This window comes from Pyrgilauda ruficollis, unplaced genomic scaffold (genome assembly GCF_017590135.1).
Source record: "Pyrgilauda ruficollis isolate IOZ18807 unplaced genomic scaffold, ASM1759013v1 scaffold16, whole genome shotgun sequence".
NCBI classification, from domain to species: Eukaryota; Metazoa; Chordata; class Aves; order Passeriformes; family Passeridae; genus Pyrgilauda; species Pyrgilauda ruficollis.
Genome location: NW_024514764.1, coordinates 11,913,190 through 11,939,719, shown reverse-complemented (window position 1 = coordinate 11,939,719; position 26,530 = coordinate 11,913,190). Strand labels below are relative to the sequence as shown.

Genomic DNA, 26,530 nt, shown 5'->3' with positions numbered 1-26,530 from the left:
CTCTGTACCAGCTAAAGTCTTCTAGGAGCTGAAAGCTTTATACCCCAAGATGCAGCTAACATAGTTCAGGTACATGGAAGGAACATTCCTTAGGCCCTGGAAAGAATAAATAGCACAAATGCTCCAGGAATTGTTTTGTCTCTAAGGATCCTCACTGCCTAATAAGTAGGGAATTCTATGAAATAAAGGCTTTTCCCTAAGTGCTATTTTGATTTGTTTCTTGTATGATACACCCTGAACTTGTAACATTTATAATGGACAAGAAACATTTTGAAATTGAGAAGTGGTAACAAATTGTCTTTAAGAACCAGGGATCTTTAACTGACCTGGTTCAGCTCTGCAGTGCAAAACAGAGCCAGGTAAAGAACCCTCTGCCTCTTTTGAATGATCACCTTTCCTGCCTGTGCAGTTGTGTGTGGGATGTATTAGGATCCCAAAAGAGCATATTTGTCTTAGTGCAATATTTAATGTGATAATTCACAACTGAATCAAGCTTTTCTTAAACACTTGAGGCATTGCTGTGTCATTCTTTCAATTCTTTATGAATACTTACAGACTTCTAGAAATCAGCACAGGGGGAAATTAATGTCCCTCAAACTGGGTTGCTCAGGATTCATAAGTCTGGAGACAGTGCCATCCATCCATGTTTCTCTGCATGTCTTTAACATTCATATATGTTTTTAATGTAAATTTTCTCTTACAGAAAAAATCTGGTTGCCTGTTCAGTGGGGGTTTAATCTTTCCCTTTCAAAGAAATGAAAAAAGGTTTTATTACAGTTACTGATTTTTACTACAAACCTTGAGAAACTCAAGCAAAACCTAGTCTGACTGATGACTGCCTCCTGCAAAGACACTCTTCTTGAGACAGGTTTATATGAGGAATTTGCACAAGTTTATGATAAAAATATGGGACTTTGTCACCAAAAAGCTGGGAAGTGCCTATTCCTGCTAATGGAACTTTATTGATGAAGTCATAAGTACATATTTGAGAATAGATTAAATGCAGCTAGTTACTTGATTCCTATTTTAAAAATAAATTGGAATGCCAGAATATCTAAGGGTTGTCCTGCTTTTAAATATGTGCTCCAAGTTTCTGAGCTGTGCAGTGCTGGGAATATTGCTGGACTGGTGAAAACTCATTCAAGGAGTTGGGAACAGCACCGACTTTCAAATATGGCATTTCTGAAATATCCATTTTTAGGTTATTTATGCTTAAAGTTTTTTTTCAGATATTGCTGCTTTTCCAGATAGTGTCAACATTTTAGATGATGTATCTGGAGACATCCGGACTCCAGACAAACTGATTGACAGAGTGAATGACACCACTGATGGCAGGCACATGTGGCTGGCACCAGTTCTTCCTGGTTTGGTACATTTTCCTTTTCATTCTGTTCTAGTCATGTGTGTGGATGGAACTGGAAGCATGGAGGAAAAGGGAAGCATATAGAATTCATAGCTAAATTTGGTATTAGGAACAGATGCTAAATCATGCTTTTTAGAAGTTGTTTTTATTGCAGCCTCTGCACAGCACAGGCAGCAGCAATGGAGGTTTCCCAGGTTTATAATCTCCTCTCTCCATGGGGCAACAGCAGAAGATTTTCCAGAGATGGTTTTTGAGTCACTGTGACAAAGATACTGATGAAGGAATTCCATGCAATAAACACCTTTCTGATGCTTTTCAGTTCATTTTACAAAATACAATGAATGTTGTTCCAGCAGTGAGAAATTATTTTTTAATCTCATTGTCTATGTTGAATTCAAGTTCATAGATTAGGAATGGCAGACTTAGTGTTTCATGTCCTAAGGCCACAGATGATTCAGCCCTTTAGTGAAAGTCCCATGTTTAATAGCTGGGATATCAAAAATCTAAACAGGAAAAGTAGATAAACTTAGATGATTTCTGATCTTGTTTTGGAAAAGGATGTTTTTTAGGAGCCTGTAATGGATATAATTAAAGTTTTAAGGTTTTATTTCGTATAAGAGAACGGATTTAAAAAGAAAACAAAGTATAAACTTGACATGTGGTAAGTTATCACTTACTGTGTTGGTGAACTCCTCACTCCAGATGTTGCAGTTATTAATTAGAACATTAAAAGCAAGGAATTGTTAATTTATGTCATGATGTGTTGTAATGAAGGGCTATAATTAAGGTAAAGCTTTTAAGTACACTTGGGAATAGTGCTTGCATTTCCTAGGGAAGTGGAAGGTCTGTGTGATGCTTGAGGCTCCTGCTGTGTAGATCCCAGATCTTGAATCCTGGCAATTTGATGGGATGCTCAGATGTCTCTTACAACAGGATGACTGATTGATTTGACATCCATCTGAGTGTGCTCATGTCCTTACTAAAGACACGCTTGCAGAGGCTGTTTCACTTGGGAAAAAGGAAAATAACAGGCTCTGGAATTCTCTCTCTTTGTGTTGTTCTTCCTGACACCGAAGTCCTGCAGAAGAGCACAAAATACCAGTATTAAAGGGTAAATTGATAATGTGTGAAAAGCAGGAGGCAGAAGCAATTTAATGGTGTTTTTTGGCCTTGAACTGTAGCAAATTACACCTCTGCAAGATCCACAGAGTACTTCTCCCTCCTCCCTCTCCCTGGGATGGTTGTTGAGCCGGGAGGTGCTGGATGGAGCAATCAGCCTGTTGATGCTCAGCCTCTGGAGCTGGGCTGCTGAGCCAGAGCTTGTGGATGCTCCCATCCTCAGTGCAGGCTGCCTGGAAAGCTGCATTAACTCTTTGATGTGTTGGAAGCTTCAAAATCTTGAAGGGAATTGGTATTATAGCCTTTCTTTTCCTTCCTAAATGACTTTTCCTTTTTAATTCTGAAAGTGCTTTCCTGTTTTTCAAATTCATTTCTTACATAAGCAGAATTTGAATTATTTGTTCTCCTGTTACTGATTGTCATTTTATTTCTTTGTTTGAATGGATTTTTAATCAAATGTATCATTTGCTGTGGGATTAACAGTTGTTGTTGGAGACAATGCTCCAGTTATCTCATGGAAAATCACAGATGCAAACATTTCTATTGATCCAATCTACCTTTCTTTCTTCAGTAAAAAAAACCCTAAAAAACAGCACAATGATTTAATATAACCTACAGTATCTTCTCTAGTACATCAAAGGATTAAAACTTCAGAGGATGCTAAAGATGAAGCTTAAGATATGTTGATCTGAAGCTGATATAGTGGCTCATAAAAGGAGAAGCATGGAATTAACTGTAACAGGCAAGATTGGTTTCCTGCCTGCCTAATCTTTGGTCTTAACATCTTGACATTAACGTCACTGAAAGGCAGATGAATAATACCTCAAGCAGTAATTGTTTAGCAAGCATCTGGAGGATTGTCTCTAAATTCGTGGTAGTATAACTCACACAAAAATTGCAAAATTTCTGCAATGGCTTTCAGGGCATACAGGGGAGATTTTAGTCTTGCAAATAGAAAGGTGGATTCCATTCATATTTGGCAGAAAGAGATGAAATGGAATGGAATAGAATAAAATCATTGATTCACAAAGTGGTTTGGGTTGGAAGGGACCTTAAAGCTCATCCAGTCCTGCCATGGGCAGGGACACCTTCCACTATCCCAAGTTGCTCCAAGCCCCATCCAACCTGGCCTTGGACACTGCCAGGGATCCAGGGGCAGCCACAGCTGCTCTGGGCACCCTGTGCCAGGGCCTGCCCACCCTGCCAGGGAACAATTCCCTCCCAGTATCCCATCCATCCCTGCCCTCTGGCAGTGAGAAGCCATTCCCTGTGTCCTGGCACTCCATCCCTTGGAAATTGTCTCTCCATGCAGAATAGAACAGAACAGAAGAGGCACCAGCTTGTCTTACCCCTAAGGACATGTCTGTATTTGGTTTATGAAATACTCATTAAAAGTGTCTCTCCCCCTCTCCTCCAATTTCCAGGCAGTCCAGGATGACAAGAATGCCCCAGATCTCATCTTCTGTGCTTTTGAGAGCAGCTGTGGGGTAGAGCCAACATCTGGGAATTATCAGCAGGGATGATAGCTCAACTCCCATTCCCAGCATCAGTTATCTCTCCTCCAGCTATATTTCTTTAAATATGAACCTCTTTTGATGTAACATGCATGAGAATTCAATTTCTTTGGGGACTTTGTGCTGTTAAATATAAATTAATTCTCTTTTGCAGGTGAATAGGGTATATGTCATTTTTGATGTACCTACTACCGTGTCAATGATCAAGTTATGGAATTATGCCAAGACACCTCAGAGAGGTGTGAAGGAGTTTGGTGTAAGTAATTTTCCTGTGCATTTTGTGTGTCCTGTTGAGTCAGCTGGCTCCATTCTGAACGTGTTCTCACAGCTTGTTGAAGTGTGATTCCATGTAATCTCAGAGGATGGGATTCATCTCATTTAACTCTGCATTTAATATTAAAATGACTAATCTATGCCAGTCATCTGTCCTCCCTTTTTTTGTCCAGGGAAAGAAAACTTTATCTGATTTTTGTCTTAGATAATTGTCTTAAGACAGGATAACACTTGCCTTTTTCCACTGACTGTAGAGTAGGCCTGGAAGACTAGTTTGAACTACAAACTCAAGTTTTAGACAGCTGAATTGAGGTGAGATTCATTAATTCCTGGATTTAAGAGTGATTCACTCCAATGAATAGAATGGCAATTATGTAAAACATGAAATACATTTTTAATTACCTACTTGAGAGCTGCATTAAAAAACATCAGTGACAAGATAAAAAACTTGGGGAGGAAAAAAAAATCAAACTCCAGAAGCAAATAGAGAGAAATGGAAGTTGTAAGGGACAAAAGCTAAATTAATGACTGGATTTGTGAAACAAATAGGGCAAAATGTTTTATAGAGACAACTGCTGAAAGCAAGGCCTGATTTCTTGATGGATTTTTGGTTTATTTCTTCAATGTTTGTAGCTTCTGGTCGATGACTTGCTGGTGTACAATGGGATTCTGGACATGGTGAGCCATGTGGTGTCAGGCATCCTGCCCACGTGCGACCCCGTGGTGCCCTACCACACCATCCTCTTCACAGATGACGAGAGGATTTGCCACAAGGAGAGGAGAAATGTTATCAGGTATGGGAGTGGGTCTGGCTTGGGACAAAGAATCTTGGCTTTAAAAACTGGCTTGATGTCACTGATGTCAGCAGTGTGTGTATTGCTGAGGCAAATTCCCTTCCAGAGCATCCCTGGCCTCGCCTGAGGAGGAATAAGTAGATTTTTAGATACAAGGACCAAATTACCAGCTTTGTTTGCAAGCATTTTTTAGCACTTCATGGTATTCATGATTTATATTTACATATGTTTTCATGAAAGCCTGTAAACACAAAATAAAAAAGTTAGGCTTCCTTAGAGAAGGATTAATAAATCCTGATGTTATTACATAGAGGGGGAAAAAAATAGAAAGATCATGAAAAAAAACCAAGCACCAAAATTAAAGAAAATAAACTCCTCTGATTTGACACAGATGCTAATTAAGAGGCCAGAATTCTACTATTTTATGAACAGTCTAAAATAATGAACTTCTAAAATGAGAAATTAATTGCATTTGGGGGAATGATGCTTTAAAACCACTGAGTTGGCAATCTCATGGAGAATGTGATGAAATCCAGTGAAAAAGGCACTTACATTTAGAGGGTCAGGATTGGTAGGGTCTAAAAAAACAGTCCCTGGCAAGGAAAGTAAAGATTTGAAAGAATAATTTATTTTAAATGGGATTGAAAAGTGAAAAAATGAAAGCTTATAGAAATGAACACTTTCTGACATGTTGGACAGCTGACAAATGGAGTGTTTTGCACATGCATCACTTGGAAAAAAAAGGCAAGTTTTGCATAGATAAATGGTGTGTGATCCACTCAGAAGGATATTCAAACATTTAGAAATAAGCAGAAGGAACATGAGATGCTCTGAATAAAGACAGAAGTTCACATTTGCCTACAGGGTTTGTTTTCTTGTGTTTCCCTGAAGCGTTGGCTGTTGGCCACTGCTCCTGCCAGAGGTTAAATAAATGATTATTGTTTGGATGCGTTGTGTTGGACTCGTGTTTTTGTACCAGTGGCTCTGTTGTCATGGTAAAACTTGGAGGTGAACAATTTCTCAAAGTGAAAAAGTCACTGAAATGAAAATGCCTTGAGGAAATGAAAGTTTTGAGAAAATTTTCAATGGGATGGAAAAAGAAGGAGGATGGGAAACAAAACTTTACTTTCCTCAGCTTCAGATCTTTCTGTGAGTAAAATTATTTTATTGAAGCCAGGGAATCACCAGCTGCAATCACAGATCTTTTTTACATAACTTCCTTTGCACATATTTATAAGACATATGTCCTTTGATCTACTTTAAAGAGGAGTTTTTGGGGTCACAAACACTGACTGGTCTCTCTTCCAGTTGAGAACATGCTGAGCCTCTCCTGCAGACTCCTGTGCTGGAGTTTTCTTGCTCTTTCTTCCCAGCCTGGTCTGCAATCATCTTTTCCCTTTTTTTCACCTCCCACCCTACTAAAATACAGGGTACTTCAGCAGCAATGGAAGACATGCTGGATAATATCCCTTCATTTTAAAAATGCTCTGGAGCTTTTGGATGCTGCTGCTTGTGATGTTGGCCTGTTCTCTTTCTCATGGCACTGTTCAGTATTTTACAAACCTGAACTTGAGTCTGATATTATCATCAATAGTTTAAATTTTGGTTTGCTTCAATATTGGCTCTTCTGCTTCACTCTGACAGTTTGAGGGGCACTAAGTTTTTCTTCAGAAAAAGAACCCATTTTATGCAGTATTTGGAGAGAAAAGAAAAAATACACTTATTGCAAAGGTACAAATGGGTTTTTTTGGGCTATGTGATAGGGAGATGTTATTAGTGATGTTTTCCTTACCTTTCAATTCAGCTCATAGGTTTCCCTGTAATTTGTTTAGTTTAATCTACCTTTGAAGTTATTACTTCCTTCCCATAAAGAAATGGTTAAAATTTTGCAAGCAAAAAAAAGCCTGCAAGCTTTTTAAAAAGCCTGCAAGCAAAACTTGTCACAGTAAATGAGTTTTGTTTAGTTCAGAAAAGTTTCTTTCAGAATTAGAAAGCAGTGTGGAAGTTCCATATGAGGATTTTTATACCCCCTTGGTACAGCTCTGATTTAAAATCTCACTTTGCTTTGTGGTTCAAGCTGTGTAGGCAGGCTTGAAAATTGTAGAGTGAATATGATATTTGTATTTGAATGTGTGCCTGAATGAATGCCACTAATTAAAACTGGCAGGAAATCCTTCAGGTGGATGAGGACAGGATAATTCCTGGGTGGGTAATCCTGTGTGCTGTGGCTGTGCTGTGGAGCTGTTGAGCTTGCAGGACTCCAGACATCCCTTCTTTGCTATCCTTGTCCATGACTCTCATAACTTTCCCCAGAGTTGATGATTTTGGCCGTTGTACTGATTTCAATCTTTTCAGCAATCATGTGGGGGATCAGGATGTACGAATGATGAATGAAAATGAGATTGTCACCAGCAGCAAAAAGAAACAAGTTGTGGCTGATCCGGGTGAGTTCTGTCTTCCACATTTTTCTTCTGCTCAATTCCTGCAGACACAGTGTGGATAATGAGCATTGTTACAGCCCTAAACTGGGAAAAGTGGGAAGTCTTATGTATATTTAGCTCTGCTTTTTCTGTCCTAAAAAGACAAACTGCAAATTTCATCATCTGGTGGGTTTCTGCTCTGCATCTAAATCTGAAAGGGGATGATGTGGTTGTGGCTCATCACAGCACTACAAATGCAGAAATCCTCAGCAAAGAAACTGGCTGAAGATAAATTGAAACTGGCTGTTAATTGTGCAGGTTCATTGATAGCTTTTTGGAATAATAATAAGCTTATTGCATCCCCACTGGCCTTTTAAGCAGCTTCAGAGATGGTTCAGATGTGTCTGAGAATCAGCTGCTTGTGGCTCCTTGAGCAGACCCAGAATCACAGTGAGTGTAACAAGGGGGGAACCGTGTTGACTCTGTTCCTCCCACTGTCTTTCTGGTTGGTCTTTTTGCTTACAAAGTGATAATTAAAAAGACAACCTCTCTTTTTTTCCCAAGGAGAAAGAGTAGAATGTATTTATAGTCTGAAGAGTACCAGTCATTCATTGTAAATTACTCAGAATAGCTCCCTAAATACATCTCAAATTCTCAGCCAAGCTGGTATATTCATGATTGGTTTTCTCTCCTGAGCATGACACTTTCTCCAATTAGTTCTCCACAAAGTGTTACAGATATTGTTTGATGGCTTTTAATAACAGTTCTGTAGGAGAAGGATATGAAATGCCATTGCCTGTGAAAAACCAGCTTGAAAGTTATCATATTAACAATACTTGTCAAGAGTATCCTGGACATCTCTGTGCCCACTGGAATGGCATCCTGGCTTCCAGAGCAGACCTGTCCAGTAAAGAGCAGCTGTCATTGCCATGGCCATCACATCTTTTCCAGCACTGAGGACACAGAGCCCCTGAAGTCAGCAGCTGAGGGTGCCTGTTGCCCTCTGCCCCATGTCCCCTCTGCAGTCCTGGCTGGTATCAGCCACAGAGTGTGTTGATAACACTTTTGTGCAATGATTTGGGTTGGGGGAGACCTCAGGGGGTTCCCTCCCTGAGGGAGGGTCCAGCCTCCTACTCAGGTGAGTGTAGCTTGCACAGGAAAGGAATTCCATGGGACTGTGGAAGAGCTGGCAGCACTCAGTGTCAGTGTCAGAAACATCACTGAGAAGAGTAGCTCTGCTTCATTCTGGGGTGGAAAGAGAAATGGGCATTTTTGTTCCTCATTTTACCCCATGGCTTCACTGTTAGTGTACAGTGCTAAAGCAGCTCTTCATTTTCCTCAACAGCTCTGCGCCCCAAAACCTGCATGAATGAGAAAGGACTGCAGAGGAGGAAAAGATAACAAGGAAAGTACTGAATGCATCCAGCCCTAAGGAACTGCACTCCAGATCTCCAAAATATGCATATCCAAATGGAAGATTTTCTATGTCTGCTGCTGCGGCACCACCTCCTCTTGTGAGAGGCAGTTTTATTTGCTACAGGATTTTTCTTTCAGAATGAAGCATGAATTCAGTTTCCTGGGGTTTTTTTTTGGTCATGATCTGTCTGAATTTCCCCCCTTATCTCTTAATTGAAAATTCAGGGAAGAAGGAACATAAAGGAGAGAGTGAGAACCTTTCTGCTGACAACTGTTCTGCCAAGTACTGAGAACTTGGGTTAAGCAGGATTGTCCACAGGTTTTTTAGATTATTTCCAAAGCTTTTATTCCTAAATCCTAACTGGATGATCACGAAGATCCTCACTGGAAGGAGGTGTTGCTTTATTTCTGATGCCTGTAAATAGTTCTCAGGGAAATGCACTTATTAGAGGGAATACTCTTTAGCTGTCTGTCTCTGGGCATGTTTTGGTGCCAGGGCTGTCTGTAGGAGCTGCCACTGTTTCTGACACCTAGACAGGTTCCACTGGGTTTGCAGAAATGTGATGGATGCTTTTAGGAAGTGGAGATCAGGAAGTGGCTTTATCAAGGTTTAATAAGTGCATTTCAGCTGTCACCTTTTCGTGTTTTGCAGTGAAATAATTATTTCTTTCATCATTTCACTACCATGGAAAAATCAAGTGAGGTGTTTTACCTGGAGTGCCATTGACAGGTGCTCTGCACATCTTTCAGAGTCCTCCTGCTACAGAGCAATGCTTTTTCCTTCTATTTTGCCTCAATTTTTATGAACAAGGAGGCCATGCCTCTGTGCTGCACTAAGCAGATGTTGCCAGCAACAGATCATCACTTCTGAGAAATGGTAAATGCCTTTTAATTAGCTGAAGGTAAGGAGAGAAGTACATTTTTAAACAAAAATATCCTGCACATGTAGTCATTTAAATAAAAACTCTAACCAAGCAAATATGCTGCAGGATTTGCTATGCAAATGTACTTTTCCCTCCAAACTTAGTATTTGTGACAACCTGTAAATCTCTTCCATGGATTCTCATGTAGAACTTGCTCATTCCTGTGATTCTGTGATTGTTTCCAGAGAGAACTGAATGCTGAAGTCAGGATGTGCTTTTACACATAAACCAGAGATAGTGGTGCAGCTCAATTTAGAACCAAACTGTGCTGCTTCCCTTTCTGCCCTGTCAGGAGTGTAATATCTTGTATATTTGCTTATTAAAACTTCACTGCTGTTGCCTGAGCTGAAAGGACACAAGACACCAATGCATTTCCCAGGTTTCTGTGTACTGATGGAGCAAAAGAATTTATTTTGTACTAAATACAAACTACTTTACTTTTAAATGTAAAATAGTGTGTGTGAGTACATTGCACTTTGTTTAAGGGCTCTTCCCAAGCTGCACTGACTAAAGAACCCTCTTGTTCTGAGATCTCTCCCCTTGTTTGCTTCTGGTGTAATTCTACCAAAAGCCAAGTGCTAATTTTTGTTCCAAATCATATAACAGGCAACTCCAAATGAAAAAGAGGAGAAGCTGAGAGGAGGGGAATTGGAAGGGCTCAGAGCAGATATAAACATCTGTGTTTGGAAGGGGAGAGGGTGTAGCAAGGTTTTCAAGGCTTAAGGCACAATCTTAGATTTGTCATGTAGGCAATCTCTGGATGGGATGGGGCCTGTCACATTGTTTGTTCTTCTGAGAAAATTGCATTGGATGTGCAGAGAAATGAAATCTGCTGTTTCCTGGCACTGAACAGCATCTCTCTTATTGATCTGAAAAGATAAAGAGGGGGAGAGGACTTCCTGTGCTCACCTGTCTTCTCTGTATCTGTCTGGAGCATCTCAAGTCCTGCATGGTGGCTAACGATTTTTCAACCCTAATGCTCCAGGTTTTGGAAATTATTGCAAACTATTTGCTCAAGCTCAGATGGGTCACAGTTCTCTCTGTATTTCCCTGCCACCAAGTCTTCCTCACCTCAGTGGGTGACTGCAGCCAATTTTCAACACTTTTTGCCCCTGGAAATCTGTATCCAGTGCAGCTCGTCTGGCATCTGCCACAGAGTGCAGTGGCTTCAACATTTACATCCTCTCCTAGCAGCCCTTGGACCCATTCAGATTCCCCACAGCTGCCTCATTGTGGAACGACCATGATAGTCTTGAAAATATTGTAAAAGATTGTCAAGTTGTGGAACATCCTCCCCTGCAGTGTCTGTGTGTGAAGGAAGGGTTTGCCAGCCTGCTGTCTGCGATGACAAAAACCACCACGGCACAGCCTGATGGACTCCTTGGTTCTAGTCAGTCATTCCAGAGAGCAGCATAATGTTTAGAAAATACTTCATTCATCTCTGTGGGGTAGGAGCTGTCAGTGTTTGCCCTCCTAATTGGAGCTGAGATGTAATGACCCTTTATGTAACCAAGGATAATTAAGAGTCCTAGTCAGCCATATACACTCAAACATAGACACTTGACTCATTTCTTCAGTGAATCAGGGTTTAAAAAAAAGGGTTTATTCCATTTTTCACCTTTTTTTTTAAACTAACTCCTCACAAGTACATTCATGTCAGACTGGCATTTACAGGAGGGACAAGAGGAAGAGTAAACATGCAATCAAGAAAATCCCCACGGAGCTCTTGAGTCAATGTCAGGCACAGTTTCATCAGGAGTAATTCAGCAAGGATGTGCCCAGTAACATCATTTGACATTGTCAAAAGCACAGCAAAGGAAAAGGAAGGAATCATAGGAATTTTTGCTGAAGGTATTGATGTAAATTAAAAAAGTTTCACCCAATTTCAATATCTGAGCCCTGCAAAGACTTTTATGCTATAGTTGCTCACCTTTACCTGTTGTGGTTGGATTTAAAGGGCTTGGATCAAGATAACAGAAATCAATTTGTTTGTCCCACAGTGACACTGAGAAGGGCAGAGGATAAAGAAATAATCTGTGAGGAAGTACATGCCAGGCTGCCTACTTTTTGATCTAGAAAAAGATATTTTTGTCAGTGCTCACAGTGTAATCTGAGATACTGGGAAGGCCTGCAACTTTTCAATTTCTGCCTTTTTGTGCTTTAATCCAGGAGCATTTAAACAGCAGGGAGAGGCACCTGTCCATGGAAAAGGGAGCAAGCAGTGGTGCAGGGTGTGAAAGGCAGCACAGAAGACACAGAAACCTGTGTATTCCTGAGTCAGGACACATCCACGAGCCCATAGGAGCCTCGTCCAGCAGCTGAATTAAACTGAGCCCTGCTCATGGCTCAGGCTGGACTGGGACATGAACTGCACTGCAGCATCCTGCTCAGGTGGTGCTGTTCTCTGTAAAATCTCCTGCTCCTGCTGCACTTGTACCATGTCCCTGCTGTGTCATTCCCCTGGTGGTGCCCAGCCCTGCCACAGCAGGGATGTGTGCTGGGCTGGTGGCACTGGCAGTGCCCATGAGGGACTGGGGGCTGTGGGACTGGACTGGGGTCTTGGAACACCCTGCAATGGCCAGAGACAGGAGCTGCTGCCAGTGAGGCTGTGAGGGGGAGAGCAGTGCATGAAGGAGGTTCAATGGAGTCTTTAAACTTTCTGAAAATCCCAGGAAACACTCACTTCCCAGCAGAAGTCAGGTAGGAGCAAACATGAAGGGCTTTATTGACATCTGGGTTCTGCCACATGCAGGGGATGAATTCAGCTTTCCTTTGGATGATTGGTAGGAGAAGCATTCCCCATTCTCTCCTGCTCCCTGCTGTCCTCCCTGCTGGATGCAGCTCCACACCATCCTGGGAATACAGCCAGGGTGGGAACCCAACCCTTGTGCAGGGTGCCTTGGGCTGCCCTCTGTGTTCTGGGGCTGCTGATCCAGGAGGCTGAGCTCCAACAGGAGCTGCTCCTCTGGTAAAAGTCACTGAAGCAGCCAAATCTCTTCCAACATTCTTCAAGAAATGTGAACAACAGACACCACGTGGTGATGGCTTCACCATTGTCCTTCACCCGGTACTGAAACTGTGCAGCCTGCAGCATCCTGGGTTCCCTTTTAGCTTTTTCCCCATCATGACTATCTTTTAGCTGCATCATCATGCTTAGAAAGCCATTTGCCTGCCAAAACCATGCTGAAAGTGCTCTCAGAGTCACTGTTTGCCTTGCTGCTGTGGCCAGCCCATTCCACTCTCCAGACAGACATATGTGCTCAGGTGTGCTGCAGGACTAGTTTCATTTCTTACTTTTCCCATAGGAAGGGCACTTGCTCTCTGATCTAGGTGTCACCTGGTATTTTCTGAGACTTTGACAAAGGCGAGGAAATGATGAATCTGACTCCATGTTCTTAAAAGGCTAATTTATTGTTTTATGATCTATATTATATTAACGAATATTAAACTGTACTAAAGAATACAGAAAGGATACAGACAGGAAGCTAGAAAAGATACTAATGAAAACTCATGTCTCTTTCCAGAGTCTTGACACAATTTGGCTGTGAATGGCCAATAAGTCAAATCAATTCACATGAAACAAATGAAACAATCACCTGTTGGTAAACAATCTCCAATCACATTCCAAAGCAGCAAAACACAGGAGAAGCAATGAGATAATATTGTTTTCCTTTTTCTCTGAGACTTCTCAGCTCCCCAGGAGAAGAATCCTGGGCAAGGAGATTTTTCCAGAAAATATGACAATAACAGTCACCCACTCCTGTGTCACAGCACTGTGGCTCCTGTTTGTGTGGGATCCCTATTTTTGGGGATGGCAGTGCTGTGTTCAGAACTGTTCATTTCTGAGGAGCAGAGAGGGAGCAGTGTGACACTGGGAGGGAGCAGTGTGACACACTGGAGGGAGCAGTGTGACACTGGGAGGATGCAGTGTGACACTGGGAGGATGCAGTGTGACACTGGGAGGGAGCAGTGTGACACTGGGAGGGTGCAGTGTGACACTGGGAGGGAGCAGTGTGACACTGGGAGGGAGCAGTGTGACACCCTGGAGGGAGCAGTGTGACACTGGGAGGGTGCAGTGTGACACTGGGAGGGAGCAGTGTGACACTGGGAGGGTGCAGTGTGACACTGGGAGGGTGTCTGCTTCCCCCTTGGGCTCAGGCCCTGCTGGTCAGAGCACAGGAAGGGAGGGACTTCCTGGCTCAGGGGCCTCTTTGCCCATTTCTGTGACTATTTGCTTGTTTGCTGAGAAATGACTTAGAGCCCATGTGAGACACAAACATCCCTTTATCACACTGCTTGTATCACCCTAATGGAATTCTGTCAGCTGAGGATAAAATGTGGACTAAGAAAGCAATTATAGAGTGAATCTCCAAGCTGCAGGAAGAGCTGAGAGATGGGGACCGAGTGCCCAGCTGGAGTAATTTCTTGTCCAACTGGCCTCTAAATCTTGCTGGGAAGAGATCAATTTTCCACCCTTGTCTGACAGCATCAGTTCCCTTCACCCTGGCTCAGGACCCTGTGAAGTGCTGCAGTGTTAAAGAGCTGGGCCCAAAAGGAAACACTTGCAATTGGTGCCTTCCTTCTTACTGACCTAGAAATTCCTGGAGAAGGGGGAAATCAGGCTGCAGACCTTCTGTCTGCCTGCTCTCTGGTGTTCCCTTGCTGCTGGCTGAAGGACAGGACTGACCATCCCAAGGAGCAGCAGGGCAGGCATTTCCCAGCCTGGAATATTGCTTCCAACATCCCATGAGCCTCCACCCATGGCTCACTGCTTTGGCTTTAATTGGGAGAGGAAAACCAAATGACCTGTGAGCTGCCCTCCCCAGGTGTCCTGGTTATTTCTGGAATGTCTCAATTAGGCAGTGAGACCACAGAGAGATCCTGCCTTTAGCTTTCAGCTTTGGGTGTGACTAAAATCAACTCGACTCTCAAAGTCTTAGTGTTGGTCTCTGTCCTATTGCTCATGGGACTTCCAAAAATGCACAGACTTTGTGCAGTTTGTGGAAAGAGAATGGACATTTTGGGGACTATAAATCCAAGGAAATAGATCAGGCAGGTAGAATTAGCTCACCTGAACTCCTCCCTCTAAGATATCACAGAAGCATTGAGGATGGAAAAGACCTCCAAGATCATTGAGTCCAACCTGTGACTGATCACCACCTTGTCAGCCAGACCAGAGCATTCACAACTCCTCAGTTATAAAAGCAGGCATGTCTCTCACCCAACTGTAAAATAAAATATCCAAAAGAATGATGGAGGGAAAGAGCAGATGAAAGAATGACAGGATTTTGTTGGCAGCAATGTGGCAGCTGAGGTCAGGTCCTGCTTGTGCAGGAGGTACATGGTATGGAGCTTGAGGATAAAAACACAGAGTGAGGGGACAGGAGCAGATGTGTGCCTCAGGGAAAGTGCTGCCTGCAGGTAGGAAGTGAAATGCAGCAGTGCTGCTTGGGATCATGGAATTTGTTGTTTCAGAGCCCCATTGCTTGTTTTCCTCAGCTTATCTGGATCTAGCTGGGAAAGGAGCTTCACACTGGTTTTTGACAGAACACTGTGCTGGGCTAGGCATGTGGAGGTGAATGTCAGTGCTAGAAATAGCCAAGTCTCCTTCTCAGCAAAAAAGCATTTTTAACCTGAAAGTCGTGTGGCCCTGGAGGAGCCTGGGGTGGGAGCAGTGGAAGGGGAGGGTTTGGGTCTGCACCTCAGAGCCATCATAAGGGTCAGGAAGAGACTGGAACTCAGCTACTGCCTCCTGGGGGTGTGAGCCCAGCTGAGAATTACGGACTGAACTGGTCTCCAGACCATCCCTGAGCTGGTCTCCAGCCTGTGCCCAGGCAGTGCAGCTGGAGCTGAAACAGATGTGAGGGAAATGCTGGGATGCAGAGCAAGCGTGGTCAGCAGCAGGGCAAGGGAACACAGAGGGAGCTGCTGTGGCTGGGAGGGTTTCTCAGGGAAAGGACTCCTCACCCAGGGGGACCATTGTGCTGGGGGAAGAGAAGGACCCTGTGGTAAATACAACGAGCCAGGACAGCTGAGCCCTTTTATCTCTTTCACTGAGAATTCTCTCCTGCCTGACAGCGTGAGGTGGCTGCCAGAACACAGGTTTCTGTGTGAAACATGCTGGGGAGAGGACTTTCATCTTGGGCAAGAAAGAGCTTTTATGTCTCATCAGAAAGGGCCAGGGGCTGAGGGAGCCCAGCACAGCAGGAGGATGCTCTGGCCAGCACAGGGAGCTGGGACACGGTGGGGCTCAGCCCTGCAACACCCCACTGGGGCTGTTCCTGCCTCTTATTATTCCTGGCTCTGTGCTCTCATTCATCAAAGGTTTCCCTGACTGCTTTCTGCAATTACACACCTCTTTTTTTAACCTTACAGCAGTCAGACCAGGTTACACAGAGCTTCAAGCAGTTTGGCCTGGAAAACTTCTAGGGATGGAGGATGCACAGCCTCTCTGGGCAATCTGTTTTAGTACTTAACTGTCCTCACAGGGAAAAAGTTTTTCCTTTGGCACATAATAACCTGTACCCTCCCCCTTCCCCTGATTAAAGGCACAGATCAGCATGGATAAGACTTCTGGCATTGCAGAAAGGTCATCTCTGTTGTTGTCATTGAACTGTGTAATAATAAATTCCATCTCTCAACTATAATTTCAGATTTGCAGATTAGCAGAAGTCCTATGATCCACCTCTTTCCTGGTATGCTGGAGACACTGCTAAAAATAGAGTGAATAGCAAAGCTACCTGAAATGGTCTGAGCCTAAACAGTGGTAAAAAGTAATTTACAGTGAATGTCAGTTCTGGCTTGTTTCCAAAGGAATGTTTTGGGACAGCTTGCTGTATACTGGAAATTGTTTGGTAAGGATTTGTTGGTGAACAGATGAATCAAAGTGACATTTCCATTACCAACAGGAGATCTCTCTGTGGCCAGAATTCATGGGGAAGGATGTGGGATGATAGTATGACTTTTCATTATGTTTAATATTGTCAGAGAAATTAAATAGCCACTATTATTCATCTCTCTGGGGTAGTAACATATTTGAATATTAACACAAAATGGGAGATGTGATCAAAACCCACTGACCCAGCAAGGCATTGATGTGTATTTTAATCACTCTCTTTGGGCCACTTAGATAATTTACTCTTCATAATAAATTGGCAAGAAGCTATGGTCTGCATTTCTCAGGGCAGGGCTGGGGAGGATCAGAGTTCTCTCCTTGTGTGTGAGCCCTTTGGGATGTCCCAGTGTCACTTGTGTTCCTGGGGGAGCAGCATCAAGGCCCTCAGGACACCTGCACTGTTGTCACCTGCCTGTGGGCTGGGAATAAGTGTCCAGAGATGATTTATAGGGCGCTTGTTTCCCTGTCAGACTCCGAGGAGGGGAGAGGTCTGTGGGGGAGGACTCCAGCTCGGAGTGGAAAAGGAGCCACTTACAGAAATGGATGTACAGGAGAAATGGAAAAGAGTCTCGGGAGGCACCTTCACCTTGGAGAACAAAGATTGTAGGTTTATTGTGAAAATGAAGTCAGGTTGAAATGGAGTGTGCCAGGGGCAGTGGCTGTGTAAATGTATAGAGAATACATCATGTGGAGCAGACATGCAGGGAGGACTAATGGAGAAAGCATTACTGGTAATTAATGGCACTGCCCAAACCCTTGTGACTCACAATTCAGGACAGATGATGCCTGTAATTGGTATAAAGATGCAGACAGTTGCCTAAAACTTGCTGTGCTGTATTTTAAGTCATAAAGCAGAAGAGCTGGTGGACTTGTTTTGCATAAAGCATTTGCATTATGCAGGGATATTATTATTAACAGTACGAAGGGGTAACCCTTGAGGTCATAAAATGCATGGTTCAATGAGTGACTTTGACTGCAATTATGCATTAGAGATATTAATGAGAAGGCTGACAAATGAATTGGTGATGCATGTAGATCTAACCACAGCAAGGAGCCCTCCAAACCAGTGCTACAAAAAGTTTGCCATTTATCTTCTTTATCCACTGAGGCAGATGTAAATTAAGTTCCTTTATTATTTTTAAAATGTTGTTGTTGTTGTTTTTGTTGTTAGAAGCTTGTTTTTATTGCAATGGTTTCGTTTTTGCAGCACAGAGTTTATTATTCAGGTTTTTTTACTGGAATGCTGTCTGATCAGAGGGGTTGGACAAGCTGACCTCCAGAGGCTCTCTCCAGCTGAAATTATTCTGTGATTCCAGGAGCAGTATGCATCAGGACCCTCTGTTTAACACAACTTATCTGCTGAAGAATCTGTTCTGCCAACTGGAGCCCATCGAGCCACAGCAGGGGGCATATTAATAGGTTGCTTATTTAATGCAATCAATCAGTGCAAACCACAGATTGCCTGAGGCTGGAAAAAAATATTGTTGTCCTCACACTTCTGACCAGACATCTGCTCTGGGAGATGACAGGGGGGAGGCAGGCTGTGCCAGGCTCTGGGGCCTCAGGACACAGGCAGGATGGATGCCCAGCAGCCAGCATGGCCCCTGAATGAGCGTGATGCTAATGACTCTGGACCCGGGCAGGGCTGGAAAATAGCAAATGTAATGCCTGTAGTTAAGAGAGAAAAGGAAAGAAAGTAATTTGGTCTGGTATTGGGTCTTCGAGCTCGAGAATATGTGTTCAAGGAAAAAAAATAGTTTAATGAAGAGTAGACAGAATGCAACATGGATTTAAAGGCTAATTTTTCACTGTGTGTCTGATTGCCTGCCCTGCCTGTCTCCATACAAGTGGAGGTGATAACATTTTGGAGAGAAGGCTTATTTATGCTGAGGGGCCAGGCAGGAGGGGTTGGAATCAGTGTGAATTGTCCAAGAAGAACAATGGCTGAATCTCTTTAACTGTCACGGTAATGGGGCTGTGTAATTGCTTTTCTGTCTGAATACCAGGCAGCAAGACCTAGAGCCTAAAGACAGAGCAAGCTTGTAACAGGGCACATTCTGGCAAGCACAGGATGTTAAAAATCAACGCCAAAAAAATTGCTTTCAGGCCTGTATATTTAAGACACTGCTGTCTTAGTTTGGTTGTGCTGACTCAGTTCTGTGCTCTGCAGGGAGCAGGGCTCTTCCTCCAGGTGTGGGCGGCCAGCCCTCGCCCTCCTGTTGTGTTAGGAGTGGGTGAGTGCAGAAAAAATAGACTGGACACAAAAAAAACTCTCTGGGATTGCGGGCAGACAGCTGTGCTTCTGTCCCCAGCAAAGCAGCAAGGGAAGCTGAGACTTGTGGAAGGATGAAGGGACGTGGTAATGCACATCAACAAGAGAAAATGAGTAGAAAATCAATGGATTTTTCTACCTGCATAGAAATCAGGGAAGGTGCCTCAAGTACAAGGATATGGTCATAAAGATAATGCAGTAATTGAAGTCTGAGACATCTTCACAGAGAAGAGCTGCCTTCAAGGTACAAATGCAGCAGAGGGAAAGGAAGAATTGAGGAGTCTGTAAAGGACAGGTGGAGTGGGTTTGTCCTGCTGCTTTCTTCCCCTTCCCCTGAGCACTGGGGCTGCTGTGGCTGGCAAGGCTCTGGGACAGGCTGTAGGGCTCAGAAGGTGCAGATACCTAATAATAATAATAATAATAATAATAATAATAATGTTGTATAGAAGCTCTGGCAAGACTGGCCAGCTCCAGCTGGATGGAAATAACCTGGAAATTCCATTGGAATAGCTAAAAGCCAAGACTATCAGGGTAAAAGACCTGATGCACATCTCCAGAGCGGGTGGAGGTGATTCACAGTACAACTGACCCTGTAGGAGAAGACACTGAAACCTGAAAGGGACCTAGAACTGACACTATTTGACAGAACCAGCCCTGGTGATGTAAGGTTAATAAAAATGATTCATGGGCTTGTGCTGGATCTGAGGCATGAGGAGAATGAGACTAAAAGAGAAAATCTGAGCATATAGTCTGGTCCCATGAGCATGAGAAGGCATGTGTGTGAGCATGAGAAGGCACAGTGCGTTCTCAGAGGAGCAAATGTATTAAGATTTTACAGGCAGGGAGGGCAGGCAAGGCAACATATAAAGACTGATATTGCTAAATGTGTTTTTGTCAGTTCAGTGTCCACTGGAAGTTATGGAAAGCTCCAAAGAGAGACTCAGAGAGAGCTGGGGGTCTGGTCTGTCCCACAAAAATGAGTGTGGAGCAGTGCCTGTGTGTTCTGTGGGAGGAGGATCAGCCTAGTCCCACCCTTCTCATCCAAAGGGACAGGTTTTCCTACAAGAAAGAGCCATGAAAGCAAAACAAGATGCAGGGGGTGTTTGTGTGAGACTCAGACACCCTTCCACAGTGCACAGAGAATTCCACTGGGTTTGTGATGGTCCACCCTGGGGGATTTGCTGTGAGAGGACACTCAGAACATCTCCAGTGACTCCAGAATGTCTCCAGTGATTGCCATCATCCTGCACAACCCTGTGCCCACCTGAGAGAGAGCTGGCTTTTCCCAGTCCCTTTGGGTGCTGCCACTGTCCCAAGGGCACACACTGCACAACCCTGTTTCCCTGGAGGTTCCTGGAGGTGCCAGCTGTGGCTCTTGGCTGCAGTGGGGCACAGAGGCTGCGTGGGCAGTGCCACGCCTGTGTCTGCAGAGCAGCTTGGAAGTGAAATAAATTGCTGACAACAGGGAGCTTCAACCAATGTCTTTGTGAGTGCAGCAGAGACCATCCTGCTGAAAGGGAGGTGGCAGCTCTGCCACTAAAGTCAGAGTCCCCATGGAGATGTGCCCAGCAGGTCCAGAGTGTGGCTGTGGCCCCCTCCCATTGCCCAGGGTGTCTGGATCTGTGGTGGCACTGGGAATGATCTGCTTTCGGTGCTTTTGTAATAGTTTTTTTCTCCTCCCTGTTATTTTTGGACTAAGCTTTAGAAGTGGATTATAGCCCAGCAGAGGGGAAGTGGGGCTGAACTCTCAGGTACCTCTTGCCCTCCTTGGGGCCTGGCAGGAGCATCAGGATGGATCTGTTCTGGGGTATGGGGTTTTTTTGGCACTGAGACCAGGGAAGTGACTCTCTCCAGTAAGTGTCACTGACTCTGAGAGGGACTGGGTGAACCAGCGGGGCAGGGGAGTGTGCCTGCCACTGCCACTGAGCAACGTAGCACAAGGACATCCCTCCAGCCCTCCACTCTCACCTTTACAGAGCAGGCTGCAAGGCCAGGCCTGTGGGCACAACCTGGGGGACAAGCTGTTCATCCATGGCACGTTGCTGGTTCCCAGATGGGGAGGAGGGAGCTCCAGGGCCATTTTCCTGTGGTCCTCCATGACCAGCAGCCTCCTTCCCTTGGGACAGGCTCCATGGCAGTGCTCACCTTGAAGGACCCTCGCATGGGGCCACAGCCTTTCAGCTGGGCTAACTCATCTGAGCTGGTCTGTCAGCCCACTCACCACAGACTGGGAGGGCTGGAGATCACAGACCTTCCCCTGTGCCACTGCTGGGTTGGTGATTTAGGAGCACATGGCAGAGCTTTGTACCCTGGCCCCCATGACCTGGCTGGGCTCACCACAGCTGCTCACCACTGTGCCCTGGGTTTGTGCCCCTGAAACTAAGGATTCAGTTCTGCAGGGGAAGGTTTGAAATTCCCAGGTCTCATTCCAGTGTGTGTTCAGGTGACGATGCTGATTGATTTGATGTGCAAAGCACTTTTAGACAAATAAATAAAAAAGAACAGGCACAATTTTCTAACAAGTAATGTCATTTAATGAATGATACACTCTAGAAAATAGAAACTACCCAGATGCTGGTTGGTTGGTCTGTTTGGGGCTGGGAGAAGGCCCTTGCTTGGACATACAATGCCTTCGTGGGATTCTTTTGTCAGCATTTGTAGTTGCTGGAAACAAGGAAACGTCCATAGATTGAAAGAGACACCAAAGGAGCAATTGTTTTCTAAAATGTGGGAAGAGTGCAGGATGCCATCCCACTCTGTGTCACTGGGCAAGTGGCATGAGGGCTCAGAGCTCACCAACACCTTCACAGACAATCCATTCCTAAAGGGGACTGACGGGACCTAGCACAGTCCAGTCTCTAAGTCACCGCAGAGCTGGCACTGTGCACAACACCTCTGGGCTCTGCTCTTACTGCACTGCGCCCTGGGTGCCTTTCTGCACGTGCTGTGTCTCTTCCCTCAATGTCTGGCTGCTAATTCCAGGGAATATGCTTTTCAGGATGTCACAGTAGACCATGTACAGCTCTGGGTCTATTTTGGGCTTGGGCAGGGAGCGGGAGTTGCAGGCCTGCTCGGTGGCTGGGTGCTGTGGCCAGTAGACATCGCTGAAGAGGGCGGTGAGGATCTTGTGGGCAGCCTTGTAAGGGTCATCCTCAAACTGCACCATGGCCTTGAGCTCCGTCAGGGTGTAGCCGTTGTACCTCTTGCTGTCCTCGGCCAGGGGCTGCACCGTCTCACCTATGTGTCTCACCTTCCACTTCAGGCATTTCAGGTCTTCCTTTACATCCTCTAGCTCTTTCTCCATGGCTTGGAATTCCTGTGTAGTTACAAATCTCCTGCCAAGGAAAGAAGTGGCAGAGACAGGGTGGAGTTCAGAGGCTCGGAGGAGTGGGGATGAGCCCAGCTTGCCTGGGGTCGGAGCAGACAGTGGAGTTTTGGGGGGACATCCCGGCCATGTCACGGAGCACCCTCCCCTGCTCTGCTCTGCTCTGCTCTGTCAGGCTCCAGGGGACAGCAGAGCTTCTCTCTGCTGCTACAAGGGAAAGTTGTGCTGCCTTGTTTGGAAGGAAAGGAGGCACCTGAGAACTGTGCCCTGCTGGAGGAGCTGAGGGTGACGACCTGGCCCAGGTCTGTCAGGAGAGCTAAATGGGTGTATGGAAATAGGGCATTTTGCTTCCTGGGTAACAGGGTTTAGTGGAAGCACAGGGTGGGTACTGGAAAGCAAACACTGGGAACATCTGAATCATAAAAGAGATTTAACTTTTTTTATGGGGGGGCTCTGACTGATTCTATACCAACATGGGCGGTTTGAGGACTTAGACACCTGTGTGCTCTGGATACATACCTCTCATGATCAGGATCTTCCAGATCTGATTCAAACCCCTTTCCTGTATTCTTTAATTCAGTTTTAGAATAGCCAGGAGCCTGGGAACTCTCTTCAGGAGTCGCTGTTGCTGGAGGCCTTGTGCTTGTCCTGGTTGGGGTCAGTGTGTGATCTGAAGCTGAAGCTCGTACGTTTTGTGCTGAGTGAGGACAGAAGGTGGAGAAGGAAGCTGCATTGATCCCTGGGCTGACTGGAGAGCAGTCAGAGTATTGCTGTGGCTTGGCTGAGCTGGGTGTTAGACTGAGCCTGAGGCTGGCTGGGCAAGATGCTGGAATAGTCCTTGCTCCGAGTGGGCTGGAACACGATATTGCTAAATTTGTATCTCTTTGCTCAAGTGGTTGAGGGTTTGGTGATTCCCCTGGGGCCAATCTAGTGATGGAGGTGATGTCCAGCAGGGTTTGATCCTGAACCATGGAGATCTGGCTGGTTGGTTCTGATGAAAGTGAAGAGCTGCTTGATGTGTTGCTGGAAGAGCTTGACGTAGCGAATGGGGGGATTTTCTGAGCATTATGGTCACTCCTGTTCCTCTGCGGGCTAGTGACACTTAGAGCTGGGTGTTGTGAAGCCCTGAAGAAAGACAAACACACACTTTTTCCTCTGGACTGGGCTAAAGGCTTATAAGAAAATGTTAGGCCTTTTTTGGGACAATTTTAAGCCTGTTTCCCACAGCTGCATTTCCCCACAGGCTGGTTTGCCTCTCGTGTCTGTATAAAACCCTCTGCTTCTCATGATCAATAGCAAAGCATTTGAGAACAAGGCACATGAACTCAGGACCAGCTCCTCCCTGCTGCTGACTGAGCACGTGTCAGCTGTCCTCAGTGTGAGAACCACTGGGACATCCACGTTCTCCTTCCCAAAAGTCACACAGCTCCATGAAAACCAAGGGTTTGGTGCTGGGAAGGACAGGAAGGGATGAAAGCTACAGGCATAATGGCTGTGAGAACACAAAAACCTGGCTGCAGCTGGCCACAGCACCTCTCCCTGCCCATCCTGCCCTGTGTGAAGACCTGCCTTCCTTCCGTGGGTCCTCATGCTTCAGTCTCCTGGGAGCACTGCCTGGGAACCCAGGGAACTAGAGGATGGCTAAATTTTTCTTAGTTTGTCAATCCTGATGGCAAGAGAGGAAGATGTTCCACTCCTGTGGCCTGGAACTGTCCTGACAGGTAGGGAATGCAGCTAGAAATGCTTTGACCTTGAAGGGGAACACAAAGACAACTGCTGTGCAGATCATAGTGCAGGATTCTGACAGCCAAAGGACATGACGAGCTTTTGTAGTGATGCCAGGGACCAACTGAGTCTTTCTGTGCATCTGGTAAATCCTTGTGGTGGAAGACAGCAGCAAATCCTGGTCTGGATGGGATGTGTGAGATCTGTGCATGAGGTCCTGTCCTGTCAGCACCAGCGACCTGAATTAGCTACACAGTCACTTCCGCTCCTCCCTGCACTTTTCTCAGTGTTGGATGCAATTAAACACCAAACATTTAAGGTTCTAAAGAGCATGTCTCACACCTCTGGGCTTCAATAGGGTTAATTTGCTAAATCACAGCTTAATTATCAGGTCTAAATCAAATTTAAAGGTTTTATAATTGGAAATGCAGACAGTTACAGAGCTACTGCATAAAAGCAGAGCCTAAAAGGAATCATAAAATGGGTTATGTAAAGGGCAGGAGAGAAAACAAGCTCACACGTGTCCCCGGGAGCACCTGGGAGTGCCTTGTCTTCTTAACCTGGCTGAACAGGACTGGAAGGCAGAACTGCCCACTGGGGATGAGGAAAAGCTTTTTCACCCTGAGGGTGTTCAAACAGTGGGGTAGAGGCCAGGAGAGGGACTGGGATCTCCATCCTTGGACGTGTTCACATCTAACTGGACAAGGAATGGAGCAGCCTGATCCAGCCTGGATGTTCTGGGAGCACAGGACTGGACCAGAGCCCTCCAGGGTCCCTGTCCACACTCTGCTATTCTGTGCTTCTGCCTAACTATGAAAATAATTTATTCCTCCCCCTTCCCCTTCCCCTTCCTTCTCTCACTTTTCTCCCCTCTGAGTCCCACCTCACCATCCTTCTCTTCCACTGGAACCTCTCAGCTGTCCCTGTTCCCACTGACTTTATGGTGCCTGCTCAGGAGAGTCCCTGATGAATAAAAGGGTTTTTCTTACAGAAAAACCAGTTATTTGGCTCAGAGGGGTTGCTGCCCCTTCCTTGCGTGTCAGGCTCAGTAGCTCAGGCTTTGGACTGTGGGAGACAAGAGACAACTCCACTTTAAGGCAATAAAAACAAAAATGCATTTTGGCTGTTAAAATGACATGTATTTATCCTAAAATATCTCACCATGTCAAACTATCTGAACTGAACTGAGAACAATCCCTACCTCCACTCTAGGGGGAACAGCATATGCACAGTAAGTGAAAGGCTATTTGGGTGCACATACAGTCTCAAAGACTTCATTTCACATGTTTAGCAGTGTGGGACAGGGTTGGCTTTTGAGGGGGGTGGTTTGGGGAGTTTTTTGCACAAATCCAGGATTAGCTGTAGGAGATGAAGCATTTATTGAAAGATGCAATTTAAAAGAGTGACAGAAAGCACGTTTCATAACTAATCCCACTGAAATTTATATAAGAAACCTTTCAATTCACCTGTGCACTGGAGGAAACAAAAAATGTATTATAAACTGTCAGCTTATTTTGCTTCCCTTTTCCTCCCCTTAGTTTTCACGAGCTGCCATGCTCCACACAGGACTGCATCTACTTTTATCATGCTCCTTATCTCGGAAGCAGAAAAACTGGTAGCTCAAGAAGCAATGTTAAAGCAAAATGTCAGTCTGGATGTTAGCAGAGGTAAATGAGGACAGAACTGAGACCTTCAGCTTTGGAATTTCCTAGTGGGCAAGGCTTTGCCTGAAGACAGGAGTGAGATTCCCACTGCCGTCAGCGCAGCGAGGCTGGATCTTCGACCCGTAACCATGGTGCTTTATCAGAGGGGATTTTTCCCCACCACATTTTTTTCATGTGGTGAATCACTATGAACTGAATAAATTACAGGAAGAATTGCAAGACCTGGAGTTGGAATCAATGCTGACATGAAATAGGCAGCTGATTGCAGCTGTCAGGTACCTCCACAAGGAGAAACCTTGGCTCAACTTTGAGCGACACTTCAAATGCGTCAAGCCCTTGTTGTCTGCCGCCTCCCAGCCTGTGCTGCTCAGCATATAAAGCATGTTCCCCGTTGTCACAGTGACCTTGGCTGCCGTCTGTGCCTTGCCCTCTCCAGCTGAGCTGGTGCTACAGACTTTTTTGGAGACATTTGAAAGTTGCCTGCACATCCAGCACCACTTCGCTTCAATGGCACTCATGAGTGAGGGGAAAAAACCAACCCAGTGGATACTCTTTGGGTTTTTTTAATGAATTGTTTCCACCGTGTTTTAAACCTAGAGTTCTTCTGATGAACTTGTCTGAATAGGAACAAATTACACTATGCTTTAGAGTGAAGCACTGAGGGATTGGTTGCATAAATCTCACTGTAGACAGCCAGGGTGGGAGGATGGTAAAAGAGCTGTAGGATGGACCCAGGGGAAATGCCTACAGGGTGATGACATGAGAATAAAACTATTTTTTTCAAGGCCTCCTCTTTGTCAGGTGACCCTTCTGAAATGCCCACGCTG

General features: G+C 44.9%; 1 protein-coding gene across 1 annotated transcript in view; it reads left to right on the top strand.

The window, feature by feature from the left end:
- LOC121350967 (katanin interacting protein) overlaps positions 1–10,329 on the top strand; it is a 56,643-nt gene extending 46,314 nt beyond the window's left edge. The window contains exons 24-28 of the mRNA XM_041462776.1: positions 1,230–1,369; positions 4,151–4,252; positions 4,903–5,063; positions 7,419–7,507; positions 8,829–10,329. Coding sequence (XP_041318710.1) covers positions 1,230–1,369; positions 4,151–4,252; positions 4,903–5,063; positions 7,419–7,507; positions 8,829–8,884 — 548 coding nt within the window. The 3' untranslated portion in view covers positions 8,885–10,329. The remainder of the gene's footprint in view (positions 1–1,229; positions 1,370–4,150; positions 4,253–4,902; positions 5,064–7,418; positions 7,508–8,828) is intronic.
- The last annotated feature ends 16,201 nt before the right edge of the window (positions 10,330–26,530 follow it).